A 20,551-nucleotide genomic window follows, 5' to 3' on the forward strand; every position below is an offset into this window, starting at 1 on the left:
TTTTGGGTTGAGGGTCAACCAGCCTTAGCAAGGGAGTTATATATTCAGGTCAGGCATGGATCACAACCCTTTACCAATCACTGGAGGGGTGAGGGTCAAGATTCGTTGCTAAAGTGTCCCTCCTGTGGCACAACTAAGGAAACAGAGACCCATGCCCTATTTTTTGGCCCAGCCTAAAATAAATTTAGGTCCAAATGGCTAATCCAACCTTGCAGAAATCAAGGGACATCACATTGTTATGAGGCCCTGAGAATTTTGAAAACTGATACACATCAGCAAATTGTCTTTGCAGTCTCTAGATACCAGTTTTCAATTTGGATGTGCGAAGAAGGTCTTTGTAATGTTTGTCTATTTTGGTGGGGATGAAATCGGGTTCTTGCATCTGAAATCCCACAGTTAACTTTAAGAAAATGTAAGGAGGTCAATATTATAGGCACAATATCTGTTCCTATGCCCAACCTCGTACATTGTAGTAAAATGTTAGGTGAAATATTTTGTCTGAATGTTTTACAGTTTTACTGTTCATAAAATATTTTTATACTAAGCACTGTGCACTTTTAGATTTAGTTTCATTAGATAACGCGTGTGTATTCACAGAATTAGTGCCTATTCCTAGACAATACGGCTGGAATAGCGGACACTTTTTGAACTTGGCCATAGGTTCTTTTGGAGGTTTTTGTCTCATGGGAATTTGCCCTAATGGGGTTGTACCTAACAGGTTGTAGGGTGTATCTAACAAGTGTCTTACACAATGCAACCTAGACACTCATATTTAAATTATTTTATGGCGGAAAGGCACTTTTTTGATTGATTGGACAAAGTTGTTTTATGAGCCGTGTTTTTTTATCCGGTTTAGATGTACTGCATTTTACTGTGTATTTATTATCTATTATGTATTTTTACTGGCAAATTTTCTGCACTTTTATGGTTCTTCGATCCGAAATAAAGTTTACGAAGGAATCTCCCACTTACCAGTAGTTTGGCGTGCATGTAATAATCATTATGAAACAACTTGAACAACCTTCTATTACCCGCTTTTTACGCCGTTTGATATTTATGTTTCTGACCGGAAAAATACCGGAATACGTTATTTGTCCCAAAACGCTGGACTGTTCTCAAACACACAGGCCCACTCGACAGCACCAGGGGGTGGGGATTAGAGCCGCGCGCGCCTGGCCCTGCCCCACTGCCGCCACCAGGGCCCGGGGGAGCGCGCAGTGTGGCCCGCCATGGCCTGCCATGCCCCGGAGCGGCAACAACACCCACTGGCGGCGGCGGTTTGGCCGCAGGAGCTGGAGTTGTGCTGCCGACGCCTGTCACAGCTGAAAGCCGCTTCCTGCTTCCGCCTCACCTGCTGAGGCCCCGCCCCCTCGAGTCCCTCCCGCTGCTCTGAGGAGCCAGACCGCCCGAGAAGCACCTGCGAGATGTCGACAAGTAAGAGGGGCGCTTGGGGGGGGGGGGCGATGAGGGTGCTATGAGGGTGCTGGGAGGGAGAGACATATATCTGTAAGAGTGATAATAATTCCGGGCCAGTAGTCGACCCCCCCCCCACCCCCTCGCAGAGTTGGACTGGCCTAGAAGGGCATTGAGGCAGAGCCTGAAGGGCTGGCCCGTGAGCTCAGTCTGTGGTAGGTAGGGCCACCGCCTGTCTGTAAATTACACGAACTGTCTTTAATTTCACCCTGATGGCCATTTCTGATCTGATAACGGACAGCAATTGTCCGTAATTTTAGCATTGTCACTTTTACATTTTTCTGTCATGCAGCTGTCAGCCTCGTGATGCCATCTTAACTTACTTCAGAATAGGTACCAGAACTGGTTTCCAGTGAATTGTCCAAGGTTATTGAGCAGTGGATGGAATCGAAAACATTGAAATACATTTGAAAAGCTCTAGCCTATTTGCTGTACTGCCTTATTCCCACATCATTTGCTTTAATTTGGCACATAGATAGATGTTTACCTACATAGACTTTCATTTACCCCAACCACTTTTATTCAGAAATGAATTAAGCATATTATTAATTTTTACATACAGTTTTTAATGTTTGGCTTCGCGAAATGTATTATTTTAATTTAAAAAAAATTACGATTCTCTTCCTGTGTTTTTTATCTTTCTTTTACTCCAATGGTTGTACTATTAAATTATTTTGATACCAATTGATTGGAACACGTGACAGTAGCACCAGGTAAATACAACCATTAACAGGGCGGACCTCAAAGCCGGTTTTTGTTGCTAGGTTTATAGCCTTATTGCTACACTCCCATTCTTACGTCCACCCATTAGGAGTGGGTATTGAGATATGAATCTGTTTTAAATACTACATTTTCAATTGTAATATATTAACTGTGTCGTTTTATTGTGTACTTTTATGGTTTCCTATGTGTAAACCGAATAAACATTTATAATGAGTAATGAATTAACTCAACCATTGACCATGCTGACGTTTCGATAACTATTGATTTAAGTAGTCGAGTGAATAGGTTGGTGAATCAATGGACAACTAGAGGGATAGATTGATGAATGAATGGAGAGTGTGGGTCTGAATGGAGCGGGTGTAAATGGGAGGATGGCTGAATAGATGGGTCATCATGAGGATGGATATATGGATGGATGTTGGGGAATAGATAGGTAGATGGATTAATGGATGGACATGAGTACATGCTTCGATGAATGGATGGACAGCCAGAGGGACCAATGGATAGGTGGCATAGATGGATGGATTTGTGGGTGCTTGGGAGAATGGATGAATGGCTCTGGTTCTTGGAGGATGGGTAGATCAAGATGAATGAATAGACGGATTGGTGCTTGGATGGATGGATTTCAGTATATGGCTTAATCTTGGTTGCTGGATGGTTGGCCAGATAGGTGGATCTTAGTGGGTAAATGGATGGAATCACATAAGAATGGACGTATGGGTGATTGGATGGATAGACCGGGGTGGATGGGCTGATCTTGCTGGGTACATGGATAGATAGAGTAATGAATGGATGGACAGACGGATAGGTGCTTGGATGGATGGATGGACATATGGGTGCTTGGATGGCTGGGCCTTGCTGAGTGAAAGGGTGGGTATATACAGGTGGATTGGTGGATCTTGGTGGGTGTATAGATGGACGAATGGACAGGTGGAAACAAACTCGATGCATACCGTCCAAATGTTGAACATTGTATGATTTGTTGTTTCATTGCATTATTTGTGGACACATTACATATTACGTTCATATACAACAGAAGTGTGATACATGAAATAGACCGCGATAACAGCAAAAAACATCAGTGCAACAAATAGAAGACTCAGTAAATATTACATGAAATAGGAGCACCAAAAGTAAAAGGAGGGGAGTTCTTCCTAAGCAGGGAACATCAACAGTGGGGTCCGTGCCATTTTCTTATTAGGAGTGGAGGACTAAAAAACACCATTACAGAGAGACAGTTTGAATGAGGGATGCAACAGCAGTTACCATATTGTGGGGGATGCCTTCAGGGTTCAGTGTCAGGTACACCAGGTGACAATTCAGGGATTGCAGAGGTCGTTGCAGTCGCTGGCGACAAGGACGCCTCGGGCGGTGTATTGGCAGGCGCTAAAGCAGCTTGGAAGCTTGGAATTCGGTCAGGATGCCATCCCAACTAGCTGCTACCAGGTACTTATGCTACCCTGTGTTTCCTCCCTGACCAAGGCAACGCCTTCTGCTCTGGCCCAGGCCTGCATGGAGAGCTCCCAAGCTGTGACTGCGGGGGTGTCTCTGACTTCCACCCACAGGTGATCAAACGCTTGGCAAGAGGCCGTCCTAAGTCTATAAACCTTGTGGTGGCCCGGAGTTTCTTGTCTCTGTGAGTGAGGCCCAGTAAGCAGATCTGCCAAGTGTGAGGCACAAGTCTGTCCGTGCAGTCCGCAAGTCGAGAGGGCATGCACAGGCAGTATTGGTGTTGGAAAGGACAGTCCCAGACCATGTGCACCAGGCAACATCAGGAAGGGAGCAGTGAGGCTAGGCAGCGTCAGTGCGATTATAGTATCAGTTGATCTTTTGAGGAGTGAGATATGCTCTGTGGAGTATGTAGTGTTGGATAAGGTGGAAACATGCGCTACGCTGAACAAGCGCAGGGCATTCAACTATGGCCCTCCACTCTTTGTCTGTACAAGGCTGGCCGAGATCTGTGTCGAAGCAACAACGTAGCGAGTTCAACTAAATAAGTGTGTGTATGCAGCAACCCAGCAAATCACTGTGTCAGATGACAGCCTGTGCCCATGACGTCGAGGTATTGGACAGTAAGGTACATTGGGAGCTTCTGTTTCATGCCACCTCAACATTCGTCAAGTGCCCCAATTTGGGAGTTGTGCAGGAGGAAGTGGTCGGGCGGGAGTCCGTAGTCAGTTTTTAGGGTTTTGAAGGTTATGAGGGAGCTATCCCGATAAAGATCCCCCAGTGTGTGGAAGCCTATCTCATGCCAGGCAGCAAGTTCCCTTGCGAAGGTGATCTGATCTCCCCTGGGTTTGTCCATTAGTGGAAGCGCAGGGGCATATGGCTGGTAGCTTTGGAGACTAGTAGGCTACGTTTAAAACACCAGTGTGCTATTCGCAGCAATAAAGGGAACCATCTGGTTGGAATAAGGGTAAAATGTGGAACTGGCTCTTGGATGGAGTTGTCATGGCAGTGCCCGATAATTGAAGTCCAGCCAGCCAGTTGACCACCCATTGTAACCTCAAGGCCAAGTAGTAGTTTTCAAAGCTGGAAACAGCCAGTCCTCATTCAGTGGTCAGCAAATTAAGTTTGTGACGTGCCACCCTGCATCACGTATTGTGCCAAAGGAGGTCCCTCGTGAGCTTGTCAGGAAGCACTTCTGGCCTGACTGCTGAGGCGAATTCCTGGGAGGGAAAAGGTTGGCGTGCAATTGAAGACAGCACTCCAATGTTTGGGACGCAGCATCTGCTGGTCTGGGTAGGGCCTGTTTAATACCCCTTAGCACCCTCTTGTGGGGTTACCACATGGAGGCCCCACCACCGTCTTCTCGGCAGGCCATCTTACGACGTGGGATTGGTAACAGTTAGCGTCTGTTACGAGGCCTCCACATTGATGCCCCTGGAGGTCCTTGTTGAAACACAGGCGGTTCCTCACCTATGAAGCGCTGACTCGGACCTTTACGACTCTCTGGGGAACCGGGGCAGACGAACCCCGGACACACAATGTCCTACACTTACTGCTTTCCCTGGGAAAGAGTGGGCATTTGGTTAAATTGTTGTATGGTGTCCTCAACAGGATGGCACAGAAAAACCTGAGCACCCTCAGGCAAAAATGGGATGATACATTGGGCAGAGTGGTTACAGATTGGGAGTGTGTTAAGATATTGACATATCTACAGAAAGTGTCCTTGAATACCTGCTTTAAAGTAATTCAATTTAATTCCCTATATCAGATTTCTCTCACCTGAAGAAGCTGATTGCAATATAATGGGGGTGTCATGTAATTACTAGGAATCCCCCAGGACCTGCGCGTTTTGGATGACCTAAACTGAGGGCTTGGTGTTTAAGTCGACTTTAGAAACACCCACAGCATAGGTCAGCCATTAGACCAGCTAGCTGTACAGTGCCACTACCACCCCCTATATTCTACAGTGGTGTATGTAGTTTCTGGCAACCACAGAACATGACACCCCTGATCCCTCAGGGATCGTGAAAAAACAGTAGTGTACGTTTTTCTCAGTCCCTTGTGCTCTCTTATTCTCAGAAAATACACAAGAAGGCGATTAGGACGTTTTCAATGAGTATTTATTGCTCAATCCATATTCTTGTGTAAAACATATGTGCTGCGACAATCAGGAGACAGAAGCCTACTGACCATATGGCAAGCATCCAGATAGTAAATTGTAGATACATTCCTACCATAGTGCTAATAAAATGAACATGAGCAGTTCAGATAAAAACAGTAGCACTTGGATATTCCTAAAATGCACGACCTAAGTATTTTGCCTAAATGTACCTAGCCTAGACCTGTGTATGTAGCATGTATGTGCATATGTGTAGGTATCTACAGTCAAGAAATCCCCAGGGATGAACCAGCCCCCTCACCTGAGGGTAGAGAACAAAGGACCCCGTCTCTGTCTCGAGTATGACACTCCGCAAGGGATGTCAGACAGCTGGGTGTCGAAAATTCAGCATTCAGGGCTCCCATCTCAGCTCGGATGGAATTCTCCTCTAATTTGTTGGGGGAGTGAGGTTCTTTTATACTAAAGTGGTCACTCCAGGGTTTTTTCTAGAACCGGTATGTTTTGAAAGCAATCATAAATGTTTCAAAAAAAATCACCAATGTTTTGAAACCAATCACCAATGATTTTATAAACAAATGCAATCATACACAGCTGGCAACATAGGGGTGAGCAGGAGAACATCGAGTAATGGTGCCAAAAAGCTGTGCATTGCAAACAAACAATGGATGATTTGTGATACCATTCCCTGTGGAGGCATGATGGAAAAGGCTAAAATACTGTGTTGCTCTAATCTGAACTTGTGCGGTGTTGGAAAAATGCTAATTTATATATATATATATATATATATATATCATGTGATCAAGGCTTTGGCCGAAACACGTCGTGGCAAACTGGTGTTTGGGTTTGAAATAAACATCTAAAAACACCTAAGAATTGGGTCTTGCATCTTCCTTTGGCTGTAAGGAGCTGAGCTGAATCAAGCAGAGGACGACACATACTGTATATATATATATATATATATATATATATATATATATATATATATATATATATATATATATATATATATATGAACAAATATTTAACAGGCATATAATAACATATGACCTGTGTATGTGGCATGGCAAATACTGTGCTTATCGAACAATGATAATGTGCCACAGCGAGAGGCCCAAACTTCTTTACGCAGTAATGTAAAAAATCCTACCCTGTGTTCCTCAACCCTTCATTAAAAATCCAGCAATGTCACAGCCTCTCGAAAGCCATTTTGATCTACATTTTAGGACCTTGATACTTAACTTGCGACGCCAAATGGAAATCTCCCCAACTAAAGTGACAGGAGGTTTGGATTCTATTAAAGACACAGAGGCAAATATTATGGCTTAATCTCTTTACTGTTTAAAATCCAGCAGCAAAGAAAATTGTTTCAACTTGTGACATGGATGAAAAAATCAACTTGAAGCTATAAAGAGTGCTAGTTTCCTCATAAGCAGTCTACCATTCAGCACACGCAGAATAGTTCGATCAACTCTGCAGTACAACAGCAAACACCTTTTCACTGCAAAGATAATCTTCATAAAGGTTTTGAAAAGAGAACAAAGTTCATAGTCCTTACGAGTAGATGCACATTTTAACAAGAAGAAATCCAGTCATTTATAAAGAATAACAGGATGAAACAATGAATCTTCTCTAGTCGGAATGTTATTTTGAAGTTAACCTGGAAGAATGAGATAAATCATAAAATATGGGTAAGGCAGGAGGGATCATCTTCGCCTCCGTGTCTTTAACACAATTCAAACTGCTGGTCACTGTGTTGAGGGAGATGCCCAGTTTATTACTAGATCAGAGGCACAATTATGATAAGTGTAATGCTTTGTAATGACGTTGACACTGCAATGACATTGCGATACACATGATTGGTTTATATGACTTCTAAATATTCTGCTGAAATATAAGCATTAGATGCCATTTTTCCACTTACTGAATGGACCCAAACAAAGAAACATCAGCTTCCTTGTAACCTTTTACAGGTGTAACTTCCAATTAGGAAGAGATAGAGATTTGGAATTTGGTGTGCTTGAACTCACAATTTAAAAATACATCTTTTAGTTAAGTTGGTTTTTAAGTTGTATGTTTGAAAATGCCACTTTAAGAAAGTGTACCACCTATAAGGGGGGTTGGGCCCTTATCTTTCAGCAAGGCTGAGCCACTATTGGTTGAAAACACAACAAAAAATGCCAGTACTGACTTGCTTTCTACACACCCATAGTTTCCTTCATGGCCACTATACTCAGTAACAGTGATCACCTTTTATTTTTCAATCATTGATTATAATACTTTTTTTTTTAGAGGATAATTGGCATACGCCGAAGAACAATATGAATAGATTGTATATTTACAATATATTACACCCACCCAACATCACTGTACAGCCAAGACATTGAAGACAAACCACAATATGCATTACAAAAAAACAAATGTGTCAGTTCTGCATTTGATTGCCCAAAAGGAGATGATACTTATTACACACTATGCAAATACTTATACACTCCTTATTAAATGGGCGAAGCAAACTAGCACTGCTGTGCTGTTTAGAACCAGGGTTATTGTGTATTTAATTTTATATCCCTTCTATCCTGGTTACCAGCTCCAAATGTTTCACTTGTTAATTTCACACTTGTCAATACGTTTAGAACCCGTAACTTTATTTATGAGTTCTCCGCAGGATTCAGAACTGTTGACCACTTTAACAAAAAAAACGAAAACAATTAATGTCTCTCCGCCTCAACATAATAAGGGGATTTAAGAAGTTAATTTAAACTTGCGCCTACTGATTAGTTTACCTCATATCTGCTTGACGTTATATGATAATACTGTGAGGATAACTTTCCATGCTCATCTGATGGAATGGCCTCGAAAAACAGACATGGACTTCATTACCATCAAACTGTAGCATGCTGAAAAAACCTCCACCAAACCCAATTCCACTCTTACTCACTCTAGTCCATGGTAGTCACTGCGTCATACACAATCAATGATGTAACACTAAATCCTTCCGGCTCCAAGCACGTTTTTCTAAAAAGAAAACAACAGTCAAAGCGATTCATGGGCTGTTATGATCTGGAAATTATGGATCACATGAAAGATGTAAATGGTCAAACCATTCCGACTTTTAAAAACCGGCACTCTAGCTCTGTTATTGACCATGTGATTGTTTCCTCCGATATTATCTCGTGTTGTGCTCTCCCCAGAATCGCAGTAACCACATTAAGTGACAACAATTACATCATCTTGGACACCACTTTTTGGGGTGGTAGCTTGGTTAAAGTAGGAACTACAATCACAAATGTTGAGCCACACAGACCTAACGGAGTCAGATTAAGATGGGCAGGGGATAAGGCCCATGACCTAAAAAGTTCTATAGTGAAGGATAGCTTGGCAGATATTATTTTCATTCTTGAAAATAGTGCTGATTATGAGAAGATTTTAACCTCTTTCCTTGGCATTAATAATTCTATTGATGCCAGGTTCACTAAACACAATACCGGCCAGCGTAGAAATGAACCAGGTTGGTTCAAACATTTATGTACTATCTCATTATCTAAACTTAAACAGGCGCTTGCAAAAAAGCCCAGGGACACCGTTCAATCATTAAATTAAGAGCGGACTACAAGCTTGCACTGAAACAGAGGAAGAGTGATTTACAGTAGCTGGCCTGGGACTCCCTTAATCAAGCAGCGGAGTTATCCAATAGTACTCTATTTTGGACGACGGTCAATTCTCCTTTTCTTAAAGACGAAAAGATACCAGAGTTGACCTCTAATGTCCCGAGTGAAGGGTGGGTTGCTCACTTTTCTAACATCTTTGATACCAATGGAAATGTAGACACCGACCCTAGCAGGTGGGTTGTTTTACCATTGGATATAACAGCTGGCGAGGTTGAACATGGCATACGTGCGAGTAAGGGGGGCAAAGCCCAAGGCCCTGACGGGGTGCCAATTGATATATACAAGGCAGCACCTGAGATATGGAGACCTCTCCTGGCTAATGTTTTTAATGCAGCTGTGTGTACCGAGGCCCCCAAAACCTGGGGAGAATCTATCATTGTCCCGATTTATAAAAAGGGCAGAAGGTCTGATGTGAAGAATTATTGCCCCATTTCTCTTCTTGACTCCTCAGTTAAGATCATGAGTAGAGTCATGCTTGTCAGGTTAGAGGAATGGGTCGAGCGAGAGGGCATACTGGCTGACAGCCAGTATGGCTTTAGGAAGGGCAGGGGTAGACTCGACCAGTGCATCAATCTTGATTTACTGATCGGGAAATATACCGAAGCAAAACCTGGCTCACTTTACCTCTGCTTTGCTGACCTAAGTAGCGCCTTTGACATGGTAGACCATTCTTTTTTATGGCCAACTTTGTTACAGCTGGGAGCTCCAGAGGGCATAACCTTCTTCCTCGCCAGGTTGTACGGGAACCTACAAACATGTGTGCGCTTTGGCACCAAAGGCGAATGCACCCCAAAATTTGGTGTCAAAAGAGGGATTAGGCAGGGCTGTGTACTGGCCCCCCTTCTTTTTATATTATTTATTAATGGAATCAATGCCATTCTGAAAAAGATTAATGCAGATGCCCCCCAGATCAATGGCGTCCCTGTACCGGTGTTATTATACGCCGATGACGCCATTCTACTTTCTAGAACTCCCTTGGGATTACAACGTTTGATTGATAGTTTTTCTACCTTTATTAAGGATAGAAAACTAGTAATCAACAAGGGGAAAACACACACTATGACCTGTGGGGTTAAAAGCAAATTTTAAATACCTTTTTTATCGATAGCGAAAAGGTGCAGCAGGTAGATACATTTTGTTACCTTGGTATCACCTTTTCCAAAGACAGGAAATGGACCGAAGAATTTAACAACATTTGGAATTAAATGGCCAAAAATTATTTCGGTGTCTTTAGATTTGCTGCTAAGGTTGAGGACCGACGAACCAGGGATATGCTTAAGATCTATCAAGCAAGATGTGTTTCCATTGCATTATAAGGGGCGGGTGTATGGGGCCACAGTTGCGATTAGAGGAAAACTCTTTCTTAAAAAAGCTTCTGTGTCTACCAACTTCGGCTCCAACTGAGTTAATCCATCGGGAATTAGATATAAACTATTTAATAGATCTGTTATCCCTAAGGCCACTTATGATCTGGCGTTCAATTTGGCTTAAGGCAGAAAAGTCTTTTAATAGGTCTATAATCGAGGATTGCTTGTCATTGGATAAACACCTTAAGATACCTTGGGTAAAATATGTTGTTTGTTGTTTTTCCGAGATATTTAATTTGAATATTTTGCTTGATCCAAGTGCAGCATCTAGGATACTCAAAGTTGAGCTGAAAAGTAATTTTTGGGTTTTTAGGGCAAGGAAGCGGGCATTAGCCTACGGTACCTTGACCACTGTCGTGCTCTACACCAGATATAGCATGGTAGAAGGTTTTCCTTTGTATTTAACCATGGTGACTTAGGCCATCTCATAAGTTTGTACCTACTAGACTTAGATTTGGTTTGGCACACCATCTGGTGACTCTCCCGACCCTTAAGAAACACCTGTCAGGGCCATGCATGTGTGATGGCGTTTCTACTCAGAGCACCTTGCACTTTTTACTGTTTTGTAAACTGTACTCAAATTTACGTACTGCATTCCTGAAACCGATGTTTATAAAATATGGTGTACGTACAGTTAACCAGGCAATGATTTTAATTCTTAATCTGGAATCGGCCGATATCTGTTTTTACACAGCCACGTTTTTAAATTACTGTGTTAATGCCAGGAAAAGAATGTGCTTTTAATGAATTATGTCTGTAACATTGTTTGTAAACCTTTTTAGATATTGATGTATTTGTTATTATCATGTTTTTATTCTTGTGCTTTAATGGTCATTTTACATGTGCTGAATAAAGCTTCATGAATTGAATTGAATTTGAAGTGAGGCATTACTGGAGCTTTCGCACTCATTTGAATACGTATTTGACATGTTGCTGCCTGAATTTGCCAAGCGCTTTGTGAAACCAACTGCCAAGTTTGCTGCGTCTATATGGGACAGTGAAAGGACTGGACTTTGCTTTCTTCATCCTGCTTGCCAAGGTTCTCCAAGGGGTTGTTTGTGCTTACCTCCTGTTGGAAGTTTAAGGGAGATCAAAGACTTCATCCACGACTTGTTGCCAGCACTGGCACTCTTCTGCTGTGAGTTCTGTGTTGCCTAGTGGTGCCAAAACCAGTCTTGGACCCTTGGAACTGAGTGGTTGTACTGTGACTCCCAGAAAAGCAACCCCGACTCTGTCATTGACGCTGCTGCCTGCAACAAAGCTGTGGTCACCGCTTGTGAGAAGCACAGCACATTGACCATGATGACATCGCAGCGCCGACTTCACTGTTGACGACTCTTGATGCCATGATCGACGCCGCTGCCTCCACCGTGGCTGAGGTAACCACTCGTGAAGAGCGCAACGCATCGCCCTCTCTCAAATTGCAGACCCTGGCTTGTTGACAACAGCACCATCAACTCCAACTTCGTCCAATGACACTGCTGCCTGCACTGTTGCTGAGGGCACTGCTCATGAAGAGCACGATGCATCGCCCCGTCTCTCACCACAGCCTTGGTTCTACTGACGACATCGCTTTTGCATCGATACAGCGCCACTGCCTGCACCGAAGCCGTGGTCACCGCGCTTGAGGAGCACGATGCATCAACCTCGACGACATTGCAGCCCTGATGCCTGCTGCTCCCAGTGCTCCTGACTTCGACAACAAGGAGTTTGATCTGCAACGCATGTGACTTCAATGTCTCACTGACTTCTTCACCGACTTCCAGAACTGCGTCCGCCGCCGCCAGCAAGGCCTCATCTTTGAATTTCATCGGAAGGCTTCAGAGCCCTCTTCATTTCCAAAGGTACTGTTTTGTAGGCCTTCCTGATGCCGTACCACTGAACTGTTAGATTTGTGTTGGACATGACACCATGATGGTCCCAATTCGTTCTATTGATTTCAAGGAACTGTATTTTTGGTTTATTCTTGTAGAATTAATACATTTACTTGTGTATATTGAATTTTTGTTGTTTTGGTCTTGTTTTATTCAGACCATGATTGGTTATTTTGCTAAACTGATGGTGGTGTCCATTTGTAGTGTCACAGTGTTACTGTGCGTTTTGTCGTAATGCTTTACACATTGCCTCTGAGATAAGCTTGACTACTCATGCCAAGCTATCAAGGGTAAACTAGAGTCCTTCATTTCTAAAACTTTACATCAGAAACTGCCCTAAATAACAACAGACCATGGCATGGTTAATTTAGCTGACACTTCTTTTAATGAAAGCAGTTAATTGTTTGGCCAAGATAAAATTAAATCTAATGTCACCTTCATGTCCCAGATAGCTGACTACTTTGGCCGTGGTGGAACTTTAAGTCGGAAGGATTTTAAGTCTCTGCAAAGCAAAAAATGTTTGCCCACAAGTTCTCCTTTCGCTAGGATGTGACCAGAAATAATAATAAGAGTCAGAGTCTATTGTTCTGCAAGCTTTACCCGAAATAAAAAAGGATACAAAAAAAATGGACCAATTGATCTGCAGAAAAGGAGTTGACTGGTGTGCTCGCCACGAAAAACCAATATGCGAGGCATGAGGCTGCTCTCAAAAACACCAAAAGCTATGGGGTGGATGGTGGGCATACCATGGATTGCCGCTGGGATGAACATATTGACACTTGCGACTGTGATTCTGTAATGGTTTCGTCTAACACAAACGTGATAATGTTATTTTCTTATTGGTGGATGATACCCTGTGATATTAAACCTAATAAAAGTTGGTTATTAAAAAAATAAATGCACCAATTCACATCCAGAAAGCAATGGCATATAATACACTTTAAAATGTAATAGTACAATATAGAGTACACCCAATAAGGTGATTGTAGAATAAAAAAAAATGGTGCAATACTTATCTTTGCTAAAGCAGAAAAGGAGAGGGCGTCTGCTGCCTTGCAGATATGATTATACTGTACTGCGTGTGCTGATTGATGGCAGCTTAAGAGGTAACTGGCACTTGTCACTGCAGAGTTCTTTAAAGGTTCATGTTAAGATTTCCATCCATGTCATGTTTAAACAATTTTCTTTGCTGCTAGAGTTTAAACAGTAAAGAAAGTAAGTAATAATAGAGTCTCTGATCTTGTAATAAAACGTACATTTTCCTAGCTATCATAAAGGAAAGGAACATTTTTATTAAGGACTTAAAAATGACCTCATTAAGGAGTAGGCTTTACTTTCTTCGTTTTATTCTGCAGCAGTCAAGTCAAAAACAACACAATAATCAGAAGACTTCTTTTCCCAGAAAAAACTAAGGAAGAAATGAAGGCAAAGTTCATCCAATGGAAACCCAGAACTATCCTCATCCATGTTAGTCCCCTCTCTCATTCCCCCTTTCTTTCTGTGACAAAAGTCGGACTTGGAAGAAGTTATTCCTGTTAAGACAACTCTGAACCTGCAATACTCAACTGGTAAAATTGTAACCCACAGGTACAGCAAGGTTGAAGCAAAAAGCAAGAATTGCATACATTGCGACCAGATAAGGGCTCTTTGTTCTAGTCAGAAAAGCAAACCGATATACATCATCATAAACGTTTCTAAACGTGAACAGTTTACTTACATCTCATAAACAGATCCACCATGTTGGGGCAGGCAATGGTGTAACATTGGTGGGTTAACCCTCTCCTCAGAGTCCTTAATAGAATTGAAACTTTCCTTTATGATAGCTAGGAAATTTGCATTCAAAGACTGGAAGTCGAGGCGCAGATTAGGTTAGTTTAAAGTGTATCTACCGCCAGAATCGCAATGGAGGAAATTAGCTTGAAATAGAACTTTCAAAGGTTGAATTCAAAGACCAGTTTGTTGCATTCAAAATATCCTCCAAGCGAGCTCCGAGGGCTAAGGCCTTGGAAGCCATAGCACCTTTGGTAGAATGTACACCAAATAATTTTGTATTGATGCCCGCCTCTTGCATGATCCATTGGACCCATCGTGCAATGGTGAGGAAAGAGACTACCTTGAATGGCTTTCAAAGGGCGATAATCAATTGTCGTTCCACATGGTGATAACAATCTTCAGTCAAGGTCTCATTCGCCTTGATACAACTCACCAATCAAAGTTTTGGGGAAGCTGGAAAAACGGTTTAAGAAATCAAGCGGGAGTTGCACTTTGTCTTTCTGGAAACACTAAAGGTGACCACATACAGGGTAAATGTCCTGTCAGTAATATCTAAGTCCCGGACATCGGAGACCATTCAGCACGGTTCAAAGGTTCAAAATAAGCTTTATTCGATATTCAGCAAAGAAATATCATATAAGCGTACATTATTATACAATATTTTTAAAAACAAGATAATAAAAAGAGAAAAACATAGAATTTCAATTTAAAATTCATCAATTACTTAGGAATTGGTAAAAACACACTGTTTAAGAAATCAATTAAAAACAGCATTTAAAAGCAGCATTAAAAACTACAGTTGTTAACACCCATATCCTTCTAGGGATTTCCTAAATTTGATCAGTAATTTTAAAAACTGTTCCATTTTAGAGATCACCTCCCGGTCTTCAAGTTCTTGCAGACGCTCGAAGGCGATTTTACAAGACCTAATACCCCATCTCTTTAACAGGGGTAACAAAAGGGCTTTCCTCAGAGACATATAATATTTACAGAAAAGAATAGTGTGGATGTTAGTTTGGGTTGACAATTCATCACAGAGGCATGGGCAGAGAATCTGTGTCCAATCGTTACGTGTAGGGAAAGTTACAAGTCGGAAAAATGTACCCAGTCTAAATCTGGTAAGCAACATCCTCGAGTAGCAGGAGAAATCCGAAGAGAGGTATAATTGTAGACCCTTATGGGATGTCACCCTTTGATAAGCCTGAATATTATTAAGATGTTTTTGCTTATTCCATCTAGTTGTTTCCAGGTGGGCCATTAGGGTCTTTCTTAGGGTTTTTCTTGAGATGTCTTCCAATAGTGAAGGATCCGTAAACCACTCTGGATGCCCAATCTCCGCAAAGAGATTTTTGACATAGGTCAGCCATTTGGATTGGTTGACGGTTTTGGCCCCTTCCAGTTTTAAGATGTCTAGTATAACTTCTCTGTTCAAGGCGGTCTCGGGGGTAGTCCAGATTTTGTGCCAGAGGAGAAGAGGCTCAGATTTTATAATGTCCGATATGTATGGCAGATCCAATTCAATGTGCATCATATACACGGAAGTTGCTTTTGTGGTGGCCAGAAGGTATCTTAAAAATTGATTTTCCACTATCTGTAGCGATGAGATGTTTTTATCTATTCCCCAAAGACCAGCCCCATAGGTGGCAGTAGAGGCGCATTTTGCTTTGTATATAGTTATTAGTTGTTTCACAGGCCTCCCCCCTATTTTTCCTGCAAAATCTCGGAGTCCACCGATGGCTCTTACAAAAGCAAGTTTCCTCTTCTCTATTGCTGCTTTCCATGTTAGTTTTTTGTGTAAACAAATGCCCAGGTATGTGAATGCCTCCACAGTCTCGAGTCTTTGGCCCTCAATGAACACGGGGCAAGGGATTTTTTTATGCCTTTTATTACATAGCATTGTGAAAGTTTTTCCTATGTTGACTTTCAGGCCCCTATCGTTCATGAACGCTGTGAATGCAGAAACAGCTTTTTGTAGGCCCACTCTGGTCTGGGAGAGAATATCTGCGTCGTCTGCATATAGCAGAATTGGGATAGATTGACCACCTACTTTTGGGAAGTCACATTCGATGTTTTTGAGCTGTTCGCCAATGGCATTTATATAGAGGGAGAAAAGCAGGGGGGCTAAAATGCACCCCTGCCTAACCCCTCTATTGATGTTAAAGCGTGGCGAACACTCTCCCTTCAGGCCAAATCTGACTCTGGCACCGGCATCTCTGTACAGGGCTTTAATAAATAGGAGAATTGATGGATCTATCCCCAGTTGTTTTAAAATGCCCCATAATTGGTCATGAAGGACGCAGTCGAATGCTGAAGTTAAATCTATGTACGTTATGTACAGGCTTCGCTTTTTAGTATCGACGTATTTAGACATGATGAGGTGTAAATTGAGGGTCTGTTCTATTGTTCCTCTGCCTGACCGAAAACCATATTGCAAGTTCGACAGTATGTTCTTATCCTCTGTCCAATTAGTTATTCGTTTCAGGATAATACGTCCGACAATTTTCATTAGGGTATCGAGCAGGGATATTGGTCTATAGCACGATGGCAAGTGTCTATCTCCTTTTTTAAAGATTGGTATTACTATTGCCTCAGCCCAAGATGGAAGTAGATCAAAAGTATTTATGGAATTTAAAACAGAAGTCAATAGGGGGGCCCAAAATTCAATTTCTGCCTTGTACACATCTGCCGGAATGCCATCCGGACCAGGTGCCTTCCCAGGGGGTGTTTCCCTAATGGCCAGTTCAACCTCCTTGTGCGAGAATACAATTTTACTAGTGCTCTCCGGGGATGAGTTTAAGATTGATGATGAAATGCAATTTGGTATAGAGTTAATTGCGCAAGTGGGATTGCTGTATAGTTTTTGAAAACGGGCCGCCCACGTCTCGCCATTTATTGCCATGTCCAAATACCTCTCAGGCATAACTACCCACGGCAGGGGAGTGTTGATAAGTTTCCAGAAGGCTGACATGTCCCCGGTTACAGATGTTGTCACCAAATTCTGCCATGCTTCCCTTTTCAGTTCCCTTTTTCTATTTTTCATAGCTTGGCGATATTGGATCCTGGCCTGTCGTATTTCTGGAAGTGGTTTGGGTGTGATACGCAGCAAGTTCTTTAAAGACTTTAGAGCCATGGAACATTTCTTATCAAACCACCCTTTGTGTACAATAGGTCCGGATTTGTACTGGCGCGTCAGTAATTCTTTCAGTGTAGCCTGGATGTTGATGAAAGCTTTACAGATGTCATTGGGGTTATTGTTGTTAGAGAGACAGATATGAATCTCCTCCCTCCTCTTGGTGACTAGGTTTTTGAGAAGATTAGTTGGATTGATTTTTGTCCATTTAACAGTATAACCGTTTGTGGCTCCAATTTGAATTGGTTGATCATATCTTACCTCTAAGCTTTTTTGACCCGTGGTTAGAGAAGGAAGCTCAACAGATATAGACAAAGGATAGTGATCACTATAAGGGTGATTGAGGGTGTCCCAGCCTGATATTAGCGAAGCATGATTTTTTGAGAAGAATATAAAGTCTATAATAGAGTTCGTTCCTCTGCCATGAAAGGTTGTTTTAAGGGATCTTGGGGTGTGAAGAAGCTCATTTGCTAGATGTAAATTGAGAGAGGTCACAAATTTATTAAGCAGATCCCCTGATTTTGTGTGTTGGAGATGATTGAAAATAGCATCGGCAGAGTCCAGTTCATATGACTCATAGATATCGCAGGCATCTCTCGTTGTGTTAGGGCAGATGTGACAATTAAGATCGCCCATGAAAAGTATTACACACTCTCCTCCAGAAGTTGCTTTGATCATTCATTCAGCACGGAATCAGGCATAAAAGGGTGGCCAGCTTGGCTGACAGTTGTTTACGTGAAATTGCTTGGCCAGAAGTTAAAAAGATTCAAGACCTTATTGATGTCCCAAAGAACCGAGTATCGGGGCTCAGCAGGAAGGGATAAATGGATGCCCTTGAGCAATTTCCGTACCAGAGGGTGCTCTCCTACTGGGCGACCTGCCACCAAGGCAAGTTCTGCTGAAATTGCTGACCAAAAGGTATTGACCAATTTGTAGGCATCCCTTCCAAGGCAAAAAATGTAGTATGTGGACAAGATTGGACTCCAAGCGATCCAAATCCTGTTGCTCGCACCAACCCAACAATCAAAACCAAGCTGATCGGTAGTGTTTGCCTGTGCTATCGGCCAGGCTCGAGAGACGAGGTTCGCTGCATTTCTCGAAAGTCCAAGGATGTGCCATCGAGAGGTTGATTGTGAACGGGCCCCACCAGTCCAAGAGTGCTAATAACATGGATCGAAGCAACTTTCACAGGCTTGTTTCTCCTAGATGGCGTGATTGCCAATCCACAACCTGATTGTCCCTGTGAGAAAGTGCCATCTTTCTTGCATTGGTATGCCCCCACTTTTTGCTAAAATGCTGATGTGCTTTGACTGAGCGTGCCCTGGACTCCTGCCACCCAGGTGCCCAGGGCCTGTGTTGCTTCCCTAAAAGCTGTGTTGCAACAAAACACAATTGGCATCTCTGGCCACCTATCAGCCCCTAGTAAATAGTACCGTAGGTACCCAGGGCATGGTGATCAGAGAAGACCCCTAAGGGCTGCAGCACTTTTTGTGGCATCCTTAGGGGTCCTGTACCCTGACACCCACACACTGCCTTGGCAGGCTGAGTGTCTAAGTACAGAACTAAACAGAGTCGACATGGCACACATCCCTGTGTGCCATGCCCAAAACCCCATTGCCCTGGCATACATCAGTCACCCCTCTAGCTGGGTGCCCTACGCCAGTGGTGTGGGCACAGGTGCATGAGCCCTGTGCCCCTATAGTACCCAGGGCCATTCCTGGGCCCTCTAAGTGCAGTGCTGCCATTTGAGTATATGGTGCTGGGAGGTCGTCATTACGAACTCCACAGCACCATGATGGCTACACTGAAGACTGAGAAGTTTGGTATCAAACTGCTCAGCACATTAAACCCACACTGATGCCAGTGTGAGGTTTAATGTAAAATGCACCAGAGGGCATCTTAGAGATGCCCCATGAAACCTAACCTACAATCCACGTCTGGACTGAGAGGCTGCCTGGGCTGCCACACAGCAGACATGTGGCTGGACCACTGGGTGGAGAGCCCCCGCTCTCCTGGGCCTGCAACAATGCACATCCTGGGCGAGGTGCTAGGTCTCCTCCCCCAGGATGGGCAGGGGGAAGCTTCAAAGGCATGCTGCCTCTTTGAGCTTCTCCAGACCATTTGCTGTACCCAGCAGCTCTGACCCCCACTCTGACAGGAAGACTGGCGGGAAACCCTACGCCAGGAAGGGGGTGTGTGCGAGCCTGTGCCAACCCCACACCTCAGGTGGGAGAGACGAGGTGAAGCATGACCCCGGGCTCTTTGAGCCCTGCCCAATCCCAGCTAGGTTCCTGATCCCCTCCCACCGGAGAGGAGCAGGCTAGGCGCTGTACCCACCCCAGGACAGGGACCTATTGGTCCCTGCCCTTGCCCTACCTGTAACTCCCCTAAATTCAATATTTCGGGGCTCCCTGAACCCTCCTTCCTCAGATCCCGTTTTGAAAAACAAGAAGAAGAACAAGAAGGACGACCTGCCGTGCAGCTGCTAACAAAAGGACGACGACAACTGCCTTGGCCCCAGCCCTACCGGCCTGTTGATCCTTGAACCTGCTCCTGCTTAACCCCGACGTCTCCTGCGGGCAGCAACCTCGAGACCCTCTTAGAGACTGGGACTCCCATGAGCAGAGGCTCTGCTCCAACAGCAACACCCCTGGTGCCAGCCAGGAACCGCAAATCCAGCCCACTCTGCACCCGCCGAACCCAACCCGTACCTGAGTGAACCAGTATCCCGAGGACAGCCCCCCAGCAACTGGGACCCGAAGTCCAGTGCCCAGCGACCCTCCTCGACGAACCAGACGACGCCTGCAGCCTCGGAACCAGAGACCCTCCCCCCCCCCCCAGCCGCGGCCAGCTGAGGGTAAGATTCCCGACACCAAAAGACACCCCTGCACCCGGCTCCCTGTAGCCCCCTGTGCCTTCCTTTGGGGTACCTACCTCTTCTCCAAGATCCCAACTTACCTCTCGAAGTGGTGGTC

The 20,551-nt window shown here is 43.7% G+C and overlaps 1 protein-coding gene across 1 annotated transcript in view; it reads left to right on the top strand.

Moving 5' to 3' along the window:
• Positions 1-1,300: 1,300 nt before the first annotated feature.
• Positions 1,301-20,551, top strand: part of LOC147684635 (hexosaminidase D-like) — a 242,608-nt gene continuing 223,357 nt past the window's right edge. The window contains exon 1 of the mRNA XM_086940480.1: positions 1,301-1,434. Within this exon, the coding sequence (XP_086796606.1) occupies positions 1,425-1,434 (10 nt within the window). The 5' untranslated portion in view covers positions 1,301-1,424. The remainder of the gene's footprint in view (positions 1,435-20,551) is intronic.

Source organism: Lissotriton vulgaris, chromosome 10 (genome assembly GCF_964263255.1).
Source record: "Lissotriton vulgaris chromosome 10, aLisVul1.2, whole genome shotgun sequence".
Lineage (NCBI taxonomy): Eukaryota > Metazoa > Chordata > Amphibia > Caudata > Salamandridae > Lissotriton > Lissotriton vulgaris.